Source organism: Sinocyclocheilus grahami, unplaced genomic scaffold, assembly GCF_001515645.1.
Source record: "Sinocyclocheilus grahami isolate Dianchi unplaced genomic scaffold, SAMN03320097.WGS_v1.1 scaffold72.1, whole genome shotgun sequence".
In the NCBI taxonomy this organism is placed as follows: domain Eukaryota; kingdom Metazoa; phylum Chordata; class Actinopteri; order Cypriniformes; family Cyprinidae; genus Sinocyclocheilus; species Sinocyclocheilus grahami.
The window spans coordinates 1,170,661-1,181,164 of NW_015505251.1; the positions used below are offsets into that span (position 1 = coordinate 1,170,661).

General features: G+C 35.2%; 1 protein-coding gene across 1 annotated transcript in view; it reads left to right on the forward strand.

The window, feature by feature from the left end:
• The first annotated feature begins 1,255 nt into the window (after nt 1–1,255).
• The window catches only part of LOC107585576 (carboxypeptidase D-like), a 17,607-nt gene continuing 8,358 nt past the window's right edge, over nt 1,256–10,504 (forward strand). The window contains exons 1-11 of the mRNA XM_016272649.1: nt 1,256–1,988; nt 3,183–3,430; nt 5,461–5,603; nt 5,731–5,900; nt 7,162–7,547; nt 7,632–7,823; nt 9,000–9,167; nt 9,246–9,355; nt 9,468–9,573; nt 9,772–9,914; nt 9,999–10,168. Coding sequence (XP_016128135.1) covers nt 1,354–1,988; nt 3,183–3,430; nt 5,461–5,603; nt 5,731–5,900; nt 7,162–7,547; nt 7,632–7,823; nt 9,000–9,167; nt 9,246–9,355; nt 9,468–9,573; nt 9,772–9,914; nt 9,999–10,168 — 2,471 coding nt within the window. The 5' untranslated portion in view covers nt 1,256–1,353. The remainder of the gene's footprint in view (nt 1,989–3,182; nt 3,431–5,460; nt 5,604–5,730; nt 5,901–7,161; nt 7,548–7,631; nt 7,824–8,999; nt 9,168–9,245; nt 9,356–9,467; nt 9,574–9,771; nt 9,915–9,998; nt 10,169–10,504) is intronic.

A 10,504-nucleotide genomic window follows, 5' to 3' on the forward strand; every position in this document is an offset into this window, starting at 1 on the left:
ACCTCTTCTGCACTCAAAATGTTTTCCTTTCTCTTTTATCTCTACATTTTATGTGCTTTTTCGTCATGAAACAAAATGGTTGCTAGTGAAGCAATTACCTTGCAAAGTCAGAGAAATAATGTTTTATGAAGTAGGAAGAAATCAATAAAATTTGCTCTTGGCAAGTAGTATTTGGAGTGTCGGATGTTGCGTTTTCTCAGTCCCAGATGTTAGGTCAGTTGAAGATTAGATTATATTTAAAGAATGATGTGTATTCATTTAGATTCTACTATAACATTCAACAAAGTATTTAGTGCACTAAGAAAATTATAAACTCATCTCGGTGCAGGTTAACCAGGGATTTGTTCAGGTCCCTGTGGTGAACTAGGGCCCACTAAGCCCCTCTGTAGCAGTGATTCACAACCAGGGGGCCTTAATATTATTTTAAATAAGACATTTATTATTTTAATTCACCCCTTCAACGATGTTTTTGAAGGACCGCTGTTCCTAAGGTCCTGGAAAACCTGGCTATATCAGGATAAATGGGTATTAAACTTGTGATTTCTAGATCTGGAAAAGTCATTAAAAAAATGTTAAAACACAATGCACATTTTTATAATGAATATACATTTTTCTAGGTAGCCAGGCTGTAAAATATTTTAATGGGTTATTAAAAAAAATAAATAAAATTATGCTCAGTCTTTATGCAGTAAACCGGAAACGACTGGAAATGGTTTTAATGGTTAAAAATATTGAATTCATTGATTATAAAGAGTGGGATGCCTGGAGACTATCGGAATTGATTTGCATTTGAATTATAATCATTTTAATTACTTGTTTGAATCTGTGGACCATCCTAGTGCTGAAAACAAAACTTTGTCATTACAGTAGATGAACCAGAAGAAATATATTACCCAACACTGGTCACCCAATTACCAGTCTATTTGTATCTACTTCTGCTATAATGATGACAAAGCTGCTCTTTTTCAAACTTGTTATTACTAATTAAATGTGGAGGTCTGAAGAAATCTGTTATTCAGTTGTTGCCCTTAAGTTACAGCCATAGCTCCACAATCATATCAAGATGGTAATTAGTTTCACTTGATAGACCGTCATCAATAAACCCAAATACCATTTTCCAAAACACAGCAACTCGTTTGTAGTGGTTAAAATACAGACACCAGTATGACAGAAATCTGTAGTCGTGACTTTTATTTTGAAACAATTCCGGCTGTCATAGAAACTCCACCCTTTGTTAAAGCGGTAGCAGGAAGTTCCTACCAAAAATACCCCGACGTCAAGCAAAAGAAAAGACCTGACTCCAGGCGGACACATTTTAGGATTTCATGTGTATGTCAAGGTGCCTTCGGAAACATGTCGGGACAGAGGGGAAGCAATCTGTGTTCATCGCATAAACTCTCGCTCTTGGTTTTATCTATGCTTGTTGTGTTTATCAGCTCCATCAACTCACTTCCTCTAGACGAGCAGAGCGAGCTGGAGCCAGAGACTTACAGCAAATACTACAATTACGACCAACTTACTGACCTTCTCAAAAGTCTCGCCCAGAAATACGCAAACATCGCAAATCTGACCAGCATCGGGAGATCCGTTGAAAACAGGGAGCTTTGGGTGATGAGAATCACCAGGGACCCAACTGCTGATGGACCAGGAAAACCCAAATTCAAGTACGTGGGCAACATGCACGGAGACGAGACCGTGTCCCGGCAGGTTCTGATCTACCTGCTGGAGTATCTGCTGGAGAAGTACGGAGAGGAGCCGCGGGTCACAGAGCTGGTCGACAGCACAGATATTTATATCATGCCGAGCATGAACCCTGATGGTTTTGAGAAGTCTAAGGAGGAGGACTGTATGGGCAAAGATGAGGGTCGGAATAATGCTAAAAACATAGACCTCAATAGAAGTTTCCCAGACCAATTTGAAGAGATACACGTGAATGCAGAAGAAATGCCTGAAGTCGTCGCTGTCATGAGGTGGATCCTGCAGAACAAGTAAGAGCATTCACTAACTTTGTGACAGACCTTCCAGAAAATCCAGCTTTTAAGCATATTAAACCAGCTGGGAACCTGCCATTATGTTCCAAAACACAGCTACTAACAGAGCTTGCAAGAATATGGGAATCTTGCCTGTAAAAATCATGAAAATAGTTTAAAAAAATCTTAATCAATATACATTTATCATTTATCGCTACAATATTCTTTTTTTCTGAATAATTATAATGACAAAACCGTGCAATAACTGATACATTACTAAAACATTTGTTAACTTTAGTGATAAAAACACAACTATTCATTGTTAGTTCATATTTACGAATATAACTTTTGATTGGAAACAAAATAAATGCTTTAGAAGCATTTTTCGTTACTGTTAGTTAATGTTAACTAATGAAACTATATTGTAAAGTGTTACTGTAATAATAACAATCATAACCTTTTATGATTATTAGGTTACACTTTATTTTAAGGTGTCCTTGTTACAGTGTAATTATACATTTAAGTACGGAGTAATATTAATTAACTACACGTACTTACTATACAGTTAGGATTAGGGTTTGGTTTAGGGTTACTTGCATGTAATTATGCATAATTTAATGTTATTATTATAGTAAGTACATGTACCATGTAACAAGGACACCTTAAAATAAAGTGTTACCATTATTGTTATTATTATTATTATTATTCTTACGAAATTAGAATTAGAAAAATGTATATTCATGAAGACTAATAATTTCCATGACTTTTCCAGTTGTTTGTCATTACTGGATTAAGATTTCATAGAGATTACACAAAATACAAGCAAACAAACAAACAAATAAATCATCTATATAATAATCTAATATTATGTATAATATAATAAAATATATAATATATAACATAATAAAATTATCTAGTAAATAAATATCACAAGCAACTGAAAATCAGGGAAATTATGAACATTTTCATTAATATACATTTTTCTAATCCACTCTACAATATTTAATTTGTTTAAATAATAATAATGATTTTTATAAAATTTTTGCAAAATGCAATACTTTTTTAAAATTCAGCTCTACCATAATTTTTCCTTGTTCTTTTCATCTGATTATTACCTCTGTAAGTGCAATGTCTAATAAAATCTTAATCAAACCTATGTAAAGTAGATGGGTTAATTATAACATTTCAGATTTTTCTGGTTCTCTGTTCCAGATTTGTGCTCTCAGGGAATCTGCATGGTGGGACCGTGGTGGCCAGTTATCCTTTTGATGACTCTGCGGCCCATGATAACGAGGGCACCTATAGCAGATCCCCCGATGATGCTCTCTTCAGATACTTGGCACGGGTTTACGCAGAGAATAACCCTGTTATGAAAACAGGGCAGCCGAAGTGTGAGGAAAACATAAATGAGACCTTCAAGGACGGCATCACAAATGGAGCAAAGTGGTATGATGTGGCAGGTTTGTTGGCAACATTTGATCCCTTAACCATGCTTTAAATCTCCCCCTTTTCCTCTGTTCTGTTTATCCGAATTTCACCTGCTGAGTTTCTAGCAATCATGCAAAATTTCATAAGGGCTTAAAACTCTTTGTTTCCATAGAGATGAAGATGTGCTTGTTGTATGAGCTTTATGAGTGATTAACCTCACTTCAGTGGTCTTGGAAAATGGCTGGTTTGAATGATTTCTTTTCTGTTTCCTGCTCGTTAGAAAGCACAAGCAGGGGGTCGTTTCTCATAGAATGTGATCAGTTCAGTGGAACTGTCTTTTTGGCTCCTCCCACACCCTTCTTTATTCAGGACATTCCTACCCAGATTTCCTTTTGGGAGGGATGATCATGAGTTGCGTAAACAAACTCCATTTAGTAATGTACAGCAAATATTGATATTAATACTAGCCACATTGTAGTTTAAGAAAATTTAAAACTGAAGAATGCTGGAAATGAGATTGCTTTGGTTTTTTGGGAATGTTCATTATGTTCTCAAACAGTACTAGTTTGAAAGACAATAGTCTTTCAAGTAATCCAACACCTGGACTGTAAGCTTACTGTTCTGGTGTACTCTGATTACTTTCCTTAGCAGTTTGTAACCTCAGTCTCTGAAGTCCGTATTCTCAACCATCACAGCCAAACAGCAGAAATCTGATCCACAATGTGCCTTGAAGCTTGCAGGTCAGATTCATGATGTACCTTATGACTTGTTCAACCAGTCTCATGGTGAATAAATCACACTTCTTGCATTTGGGTATGATTTTCTCAGCTTTTCTGAAGCTGTGGCATACGGTTTGTTTCTGTTTATAAAACAAGAACCTCCTGTGTGAACGCCTAATCTCTCCTGAATGTTGAGCACTGATGCTCCAAGGACCAAAAGTGACCATGTGGTGGCGGTGGCCTTCAAAACTGCCAGAAATTATGACATAATCAATCCCAAAATGTGACGCCCTTTTACGTGTGGAATTCCATTCAGCGCATAATTCCCATGCAAAGGTCACCTGATCTTTAGTTGTTTGTTTTGTGATGTGTGTTGACCTTATAATGTTTAACTGCTATCTTTGACATGGAGATCATAAGAGCAGTGTTATTTTAGTATTGATTATATGTCATTATAGTATATATATATATATATTTGGCATAAGTTGGTCTGACGTTCAGCTAATTTGATAAAATTTTGATGGATTGGTTGATGAATCTGTTTGACTCTTCATGTATCTGCATTAAATGGTTATAAGGTTACATTAAGTCCTAATGTACACTACCATTCAAACGTTTGTGGTCAGAAAGATTAATTTTTTTTAAAGAAATTAATACTTTTATTCAGCAAGGATGCATTAAAATGATCAAAAGTGACAGTAAAACATTTGAATTGTTACAAAGGATTTGTATTTCAAAAACAAAATACTGTATTTTTATTTATTTTAAACACTGTATTTTTGATCAAATAAATGCAGCCTTAGTGAGCATAAAGAGTATAATATCTTTCAAAAAATCGTACCAGCCTCAGCCTTTTGAATGGGAAAGAACATGGTAGCATTAGCCCGACTGGTTTCTTTTGTAGCTAAAGTAGGCCTATATATTGCTAAAGATGTTTTGTTTGAAGGGTTTCTGTAAGTGTTTTATGAGTTTCAGCACACACAGGCTTGGCATCTGAGAGCGCGTCGTTAAAAGTTGGATTACAGCATGTTTTTAGACAGACATGACCAATGCGTGTCCTCCTAACCCATATCTGTCAGCTCTTTGTATTCTGAAATCAATCTTAAAATGGGTTAGTTATTTTTTTAAATATCTAAAAGTAGGTTCGCGTGCATGGACCGTTTATTACATTGTCATAACATAAGCAACTGGTCAAACATTCTTGAACTCACACCTTTTGAAAGACTCTTTGTATTGAGATGTTCCTCGTGTTTGTAGACGCTTACAGTTTAAGCTGTGACAACCCCACTATGTCAATTCATCCCATGCCTTTGGTACACAGTTTGTCCTTACTTTCCATGCAGGGGGTATGCAGGATTTTAATTACCTGAAGGGGGGCTGTTTGGAAATCACTATGGAGCTCAGCTGCTGCAAGTACCCACCCTCAACTCAACTCAAAACAGAATGGGACAACAATCGGGAGGCCCTGCTGGCCTACATGGAGAAGGTAGTAGAACTTGATGTGCAAGCAATGACATGCGTGGAGAGTTTTTAAAGAGCCCTTGAAGAATGTCAGCAAGAATGTCAGAGTTTCCGCCTTGTTGTTGTTGTTGTGTGTGTGTGTGTGTGTTCAGATTCATATCGGTGTGCGTGGCTTTGTCAGAGCAGCCAGGAATGATGCCCCTCTCGCAGATGCTGTGATAATGGTTGCGGGCATTAACCACAAAGTGAGCACTTCACGCTTTGGTGACTACTATCGCCTGCTGCTGCCCGGCACCTACAACATCACAGTTTTAGCCCCGGGGTACGTATGGTACATATTTATGAGGGAAAACTGTATGTGCGGATTCTATATTCTGAGGACAGTCCTTTGGTTTTCGTACATCATATGGTTAGGGCTGAGTAAAAATATTGAAGTTTTTAGTGGCTGTGTGAAAATGTATTTGTACAGCACTGCCCGTTACATAATAATAATAATAATGTTATATAATTATATTGATTATATCGCAACCAGTATAATCCAATTCAGAAACAAATGACTCTTATGAACTGGTTCTTTTTAGTGAATTATGAACATGACGAATGTACTCAGATTCACAAGCACATGACTCTTATGAGCTTTTTCTTTTTTTTAGTAAATCAAAAACATACAGGATAACAAATGTAGTCATTTGCAAACAAATGTAGTCATTTGCAAACAAATGACTCTGATGAGATGATTATTTTTAGTGAATCATTAACATACAACATCACCAATGTAGCCAGATTCACAAAGAAATGACTCTTATGAACCAATTCTTTTTAGTAAATCAGAAACACAGCATTAACAATGTAGTCAGATTCACAAATGAATGACTCATGTGAGCTGATTCTTTTTTAGTGAATCATAAACATACAACATCACCAATGTAGCCAGATTCACAAATGAATGACTTTTATCAACCAATTCTTTTTTTAGTAAATCAAAAAAACATATAGCATGACTAGTGCAGTTAGATTCATGAACAAACTCTTCTAAACTGTTTAATTTTGGTGATTGAAAAACATACAGCACAACCACTATAGTCTGATTTATGAACAAATGACTCTAATGAACCGGTTCTTTTTAGTGAATCAGAAACGTGTAGCATGACCAATGTGGTCAGATTCACAAAAAGACTCCTATGAGCTGATTCTTCTTTTTTAGTGAATCCAAAGCATACAGTGTGACCAGTCTAGTTTAATTCATGAACAAATGACTCCTATGAACCAGTTCTGTGAATCAAAAACATGCCATGGCCAAAGTCAGATTCACAAAGAAATGACCCTAATGATTCTTTTTTGTTAGTGAATCAAAAACATTCAGCGCAACCAGAAAGAGAATGTCTTTTATGTGTAAGCAAAGTGGACATTATTTATAACTGAAATATACCCAAAAGAATTTAATGAAGTGCTGGTAAATCGGAATCAAATGACAAAATCCGTATCGATACTCAGTCAATTGCCATACTATATGCTCTGAGACTTATGTTTCACATTTATGTTTTCCTTCTGTGTGTTTCATGTCGATCTTTGCATTCATGCAGCTACATTCCCATGTCCGTGGCCGGAGTGGAGGTGACTGAGGGAAAAGCAACTGTTCTGAACATCACCCTTGAAGCTGAGAATGATGAGAATCCAGCCACCCTCTCAATCCCAGAGTCCCCCACTGAAACCTCTGTGAACAGCGCCAGCACAGACAGCAGCAGCAGCACCGGTGTCAACGAAGCAGCAGATGAAGAGAAGGACTCCAGGGTTACAGTCCAGCCTCAGGACTTCCGCCATCACCACTACAACGACATGGAGCTGTTCCTGCAGAAGTTCAGCTCTGAGTACAGCTCCATCACACGGCTGTATTCCATCGGAAAGTCTGTGCAGGAACGTTCCCTGTGGGTCATGGAGATCTCCAACAATCCTGGTGTCCACGAGTTTGGTACTTCCCACCATGTGTAAAGATCCTACATCTTTAAAAGTCAAACAGCTTTTAAAGTGAACTAATCCCGTCGTTCCTCACCAGGTGAACCGGAGTTTAAGTATATTGGTAACATGCACGGCAATGAGGTGGTTGGTCGGGAACTGCTCCTCAACCTTATCGAGTACCTTTGTCACAACTATGGCACTGACCCTGAGATCACCCAGCTCATCAACTCCACACGGATCCACATCATGCCTTCAATGAACCCAGATGGATATGAAGTGTCCCAGGAGGGTATGGCCTCGCCAACTCTGACAAACAGCTCATTATACACATTTGATGTATTATGATGTACTTGCTGTTAAATGCATCTCTCTTCGTTCAACATTCCATTTTTTACTAATATTATAACATCACATGTGACAGAAATACCCAGCCTCGAACTGTATTGAATGTTTGGAATATATGTTATATAATAATACATTTATTATTATTATTATTATTATTGTTGTTGTTGTTGTTATTGTTATTATTTCTTTAAAATATTATATGTAAGGTTGCTACCATAATAATAATAATAATAAAAATGTATTTATTATTATTTCTTTAAAATATTATATGTAATGTTGCTACCATAATAATAATAATAAAAATGTATTTATTATTTCTTTAAAATATTATATGTAATGTTGCTACCATAATAATAATAATAATAAATGTATTTATTATTATAATTCTGACATAATTATTGCACGGCAGCAGCATTATCTATTAATAATATATTATTATTAAAATCAGTATTCACAGTAATCCTATTGTTATAATATTATAATAACAGTAATAATAATAAATTATTTTTCTGTCTGTGTTGGAGCCGCGTTAAAACTACAAGAACATAATTCCAACATCTATTATTATTATTAATAATAATAATACAAAAAAATGATACTATATTTTATTAATGTCAGTAATAATATAACATTAAATTATTAATTTAATTGAAATATTGATTTTAATACATTATTATTATTATTATTATTATTATTTCATTTTTCTGTCTGTGTTGAACCAACATTATAACTACAAGTACATTGATGCTGCTGATGATAATAATAATAATATAATTTAAAAAAAAGTATTATAAAAAAGTATTAAAAATTAGTATTATTATTATTAGTATTATCATCAATAATAATATTAATACATTATTTATTTATTTTTTTGTCTGTCTGTGTTAGGAGCAACCAACATTATAACTACAAGTACATTGATGCTGCTGATGATAATAATAATAATATAATTTAAAAAAAAGTATTATAAAAAAGTATTAAAAATTAGTATTATTATTATTAGTATTATCATCAATAATAATATTAATACATTATTTATTTATTTTTTTGTCTGTCTGTGTTAGGAGCAACATTATAACTGTGGAAATATAATGTAAGGAAAACACTGTCTTTTGTGCAGGAGATATCAGTGGTGTCCAGGGACGTAACAACACTAACAACTATGACCTGAACCGAAACTTTCCTGACCGGTTCAACTTTGTCACGGATCCCAGACAGCCAGAGACCCTTGCTGTTATGAACTGGGCCAAAAGCTACCCGTTTGTGTTGTCTGCCAACCTTCATGGAGGTACGTCCTAATCTATAAAAGTTGTGTTTGATTGGGAGCATGCTAAACACAGACAGATAACCTCTCTATCTCTATCAGGCTCTTTGGTGGTGAATTATCCATTTGACGACAATCCGGACAATGTTAGCAGATACAGCAAGTCCTCAGATGATGATGTATTCAGGATGGTGGCTCTTGCTTACTCACAGGTGAATATCTGGCTTTCTGAATTCTGTAGTAACAAATGATGTTAAGTAGTATATTTAATCATTAAAAGCTAAATCAATAGCCAGTAAAACATTCTCTGTTTTTCTTTTTCAGGAAAGCTCTCAAATGTATGATGGTCACTCCTGTAAGGGAATGGATTTGTACCAAGAATATTTTAAAGATGGCATCACCAATGGTGCTGAATGGTACAATGTCCACGGTGAGCACCAAGTTTGTGGGAAAAAAATTATGAATAACTAAAAAAGGAAACTTTGAATCGACAGATGCCTGAAAACTGCTTACTTTTATTTAGTTAATATTGCCATCACAAAATAATATCCTGAAAAAAAAGGTGTATAAAATGTAAAAGTTCTATAATAAGAAGTAAATATTAGTGCATTATGTGCTTTTCCCTCAGGAGGGATGCAGGACTGGAACTACATCAACACTAACTGCTTTGAGGTGACCATTGAACTGGGATGTTACAAATACCCACCAGCAGCAGATCTTCCGAAGTACTGGGAACGAAACCGCAGATCACTTCTACAGTACATCCATCAGGTAAGACTGTCTGGCTGCTTCTTTTGCATTTTGTTCACCTCTATCCTGCTACACACTGTATACAATATGTTTTTGGGCATTCAGGTACACCGGGGAGTAAAAGGAGTGGTAATCGACAGCAAAGATGGATCTGGCATCGCCAATGCTACAATCACTGTGGACACGATTAATCACCCCATCACATCCAACGCTGCAGGGGACTACTGGCGCTTACTCGTCCCAGGAAAATACCATCTGACTGCTTCTGCCCAAGGGTATTTTTGTGAATTTTCTGCACTAACAGTGGCACCAAACTAATTTTCAAAAATAAGATTTTTTTCCAAACATACGGAAGCTCACAGAGGCCATTAAATGAGTTGTAGTCAACTTTATTTTTAGGGATATGTTGATATAAAGTTAATTTACATAAACAAGCATTGTATTATCTTTTTTTTTTTTGCATTTTATTTTACAGTTTATAATATAAATATGTATACCTTTTATTTATTTATTTATTTATATATATATATATATATATATATATATATATATATATATATATATATATATTCTCTTTTATTCACATATATATATTTTTATTTTTGCAACAA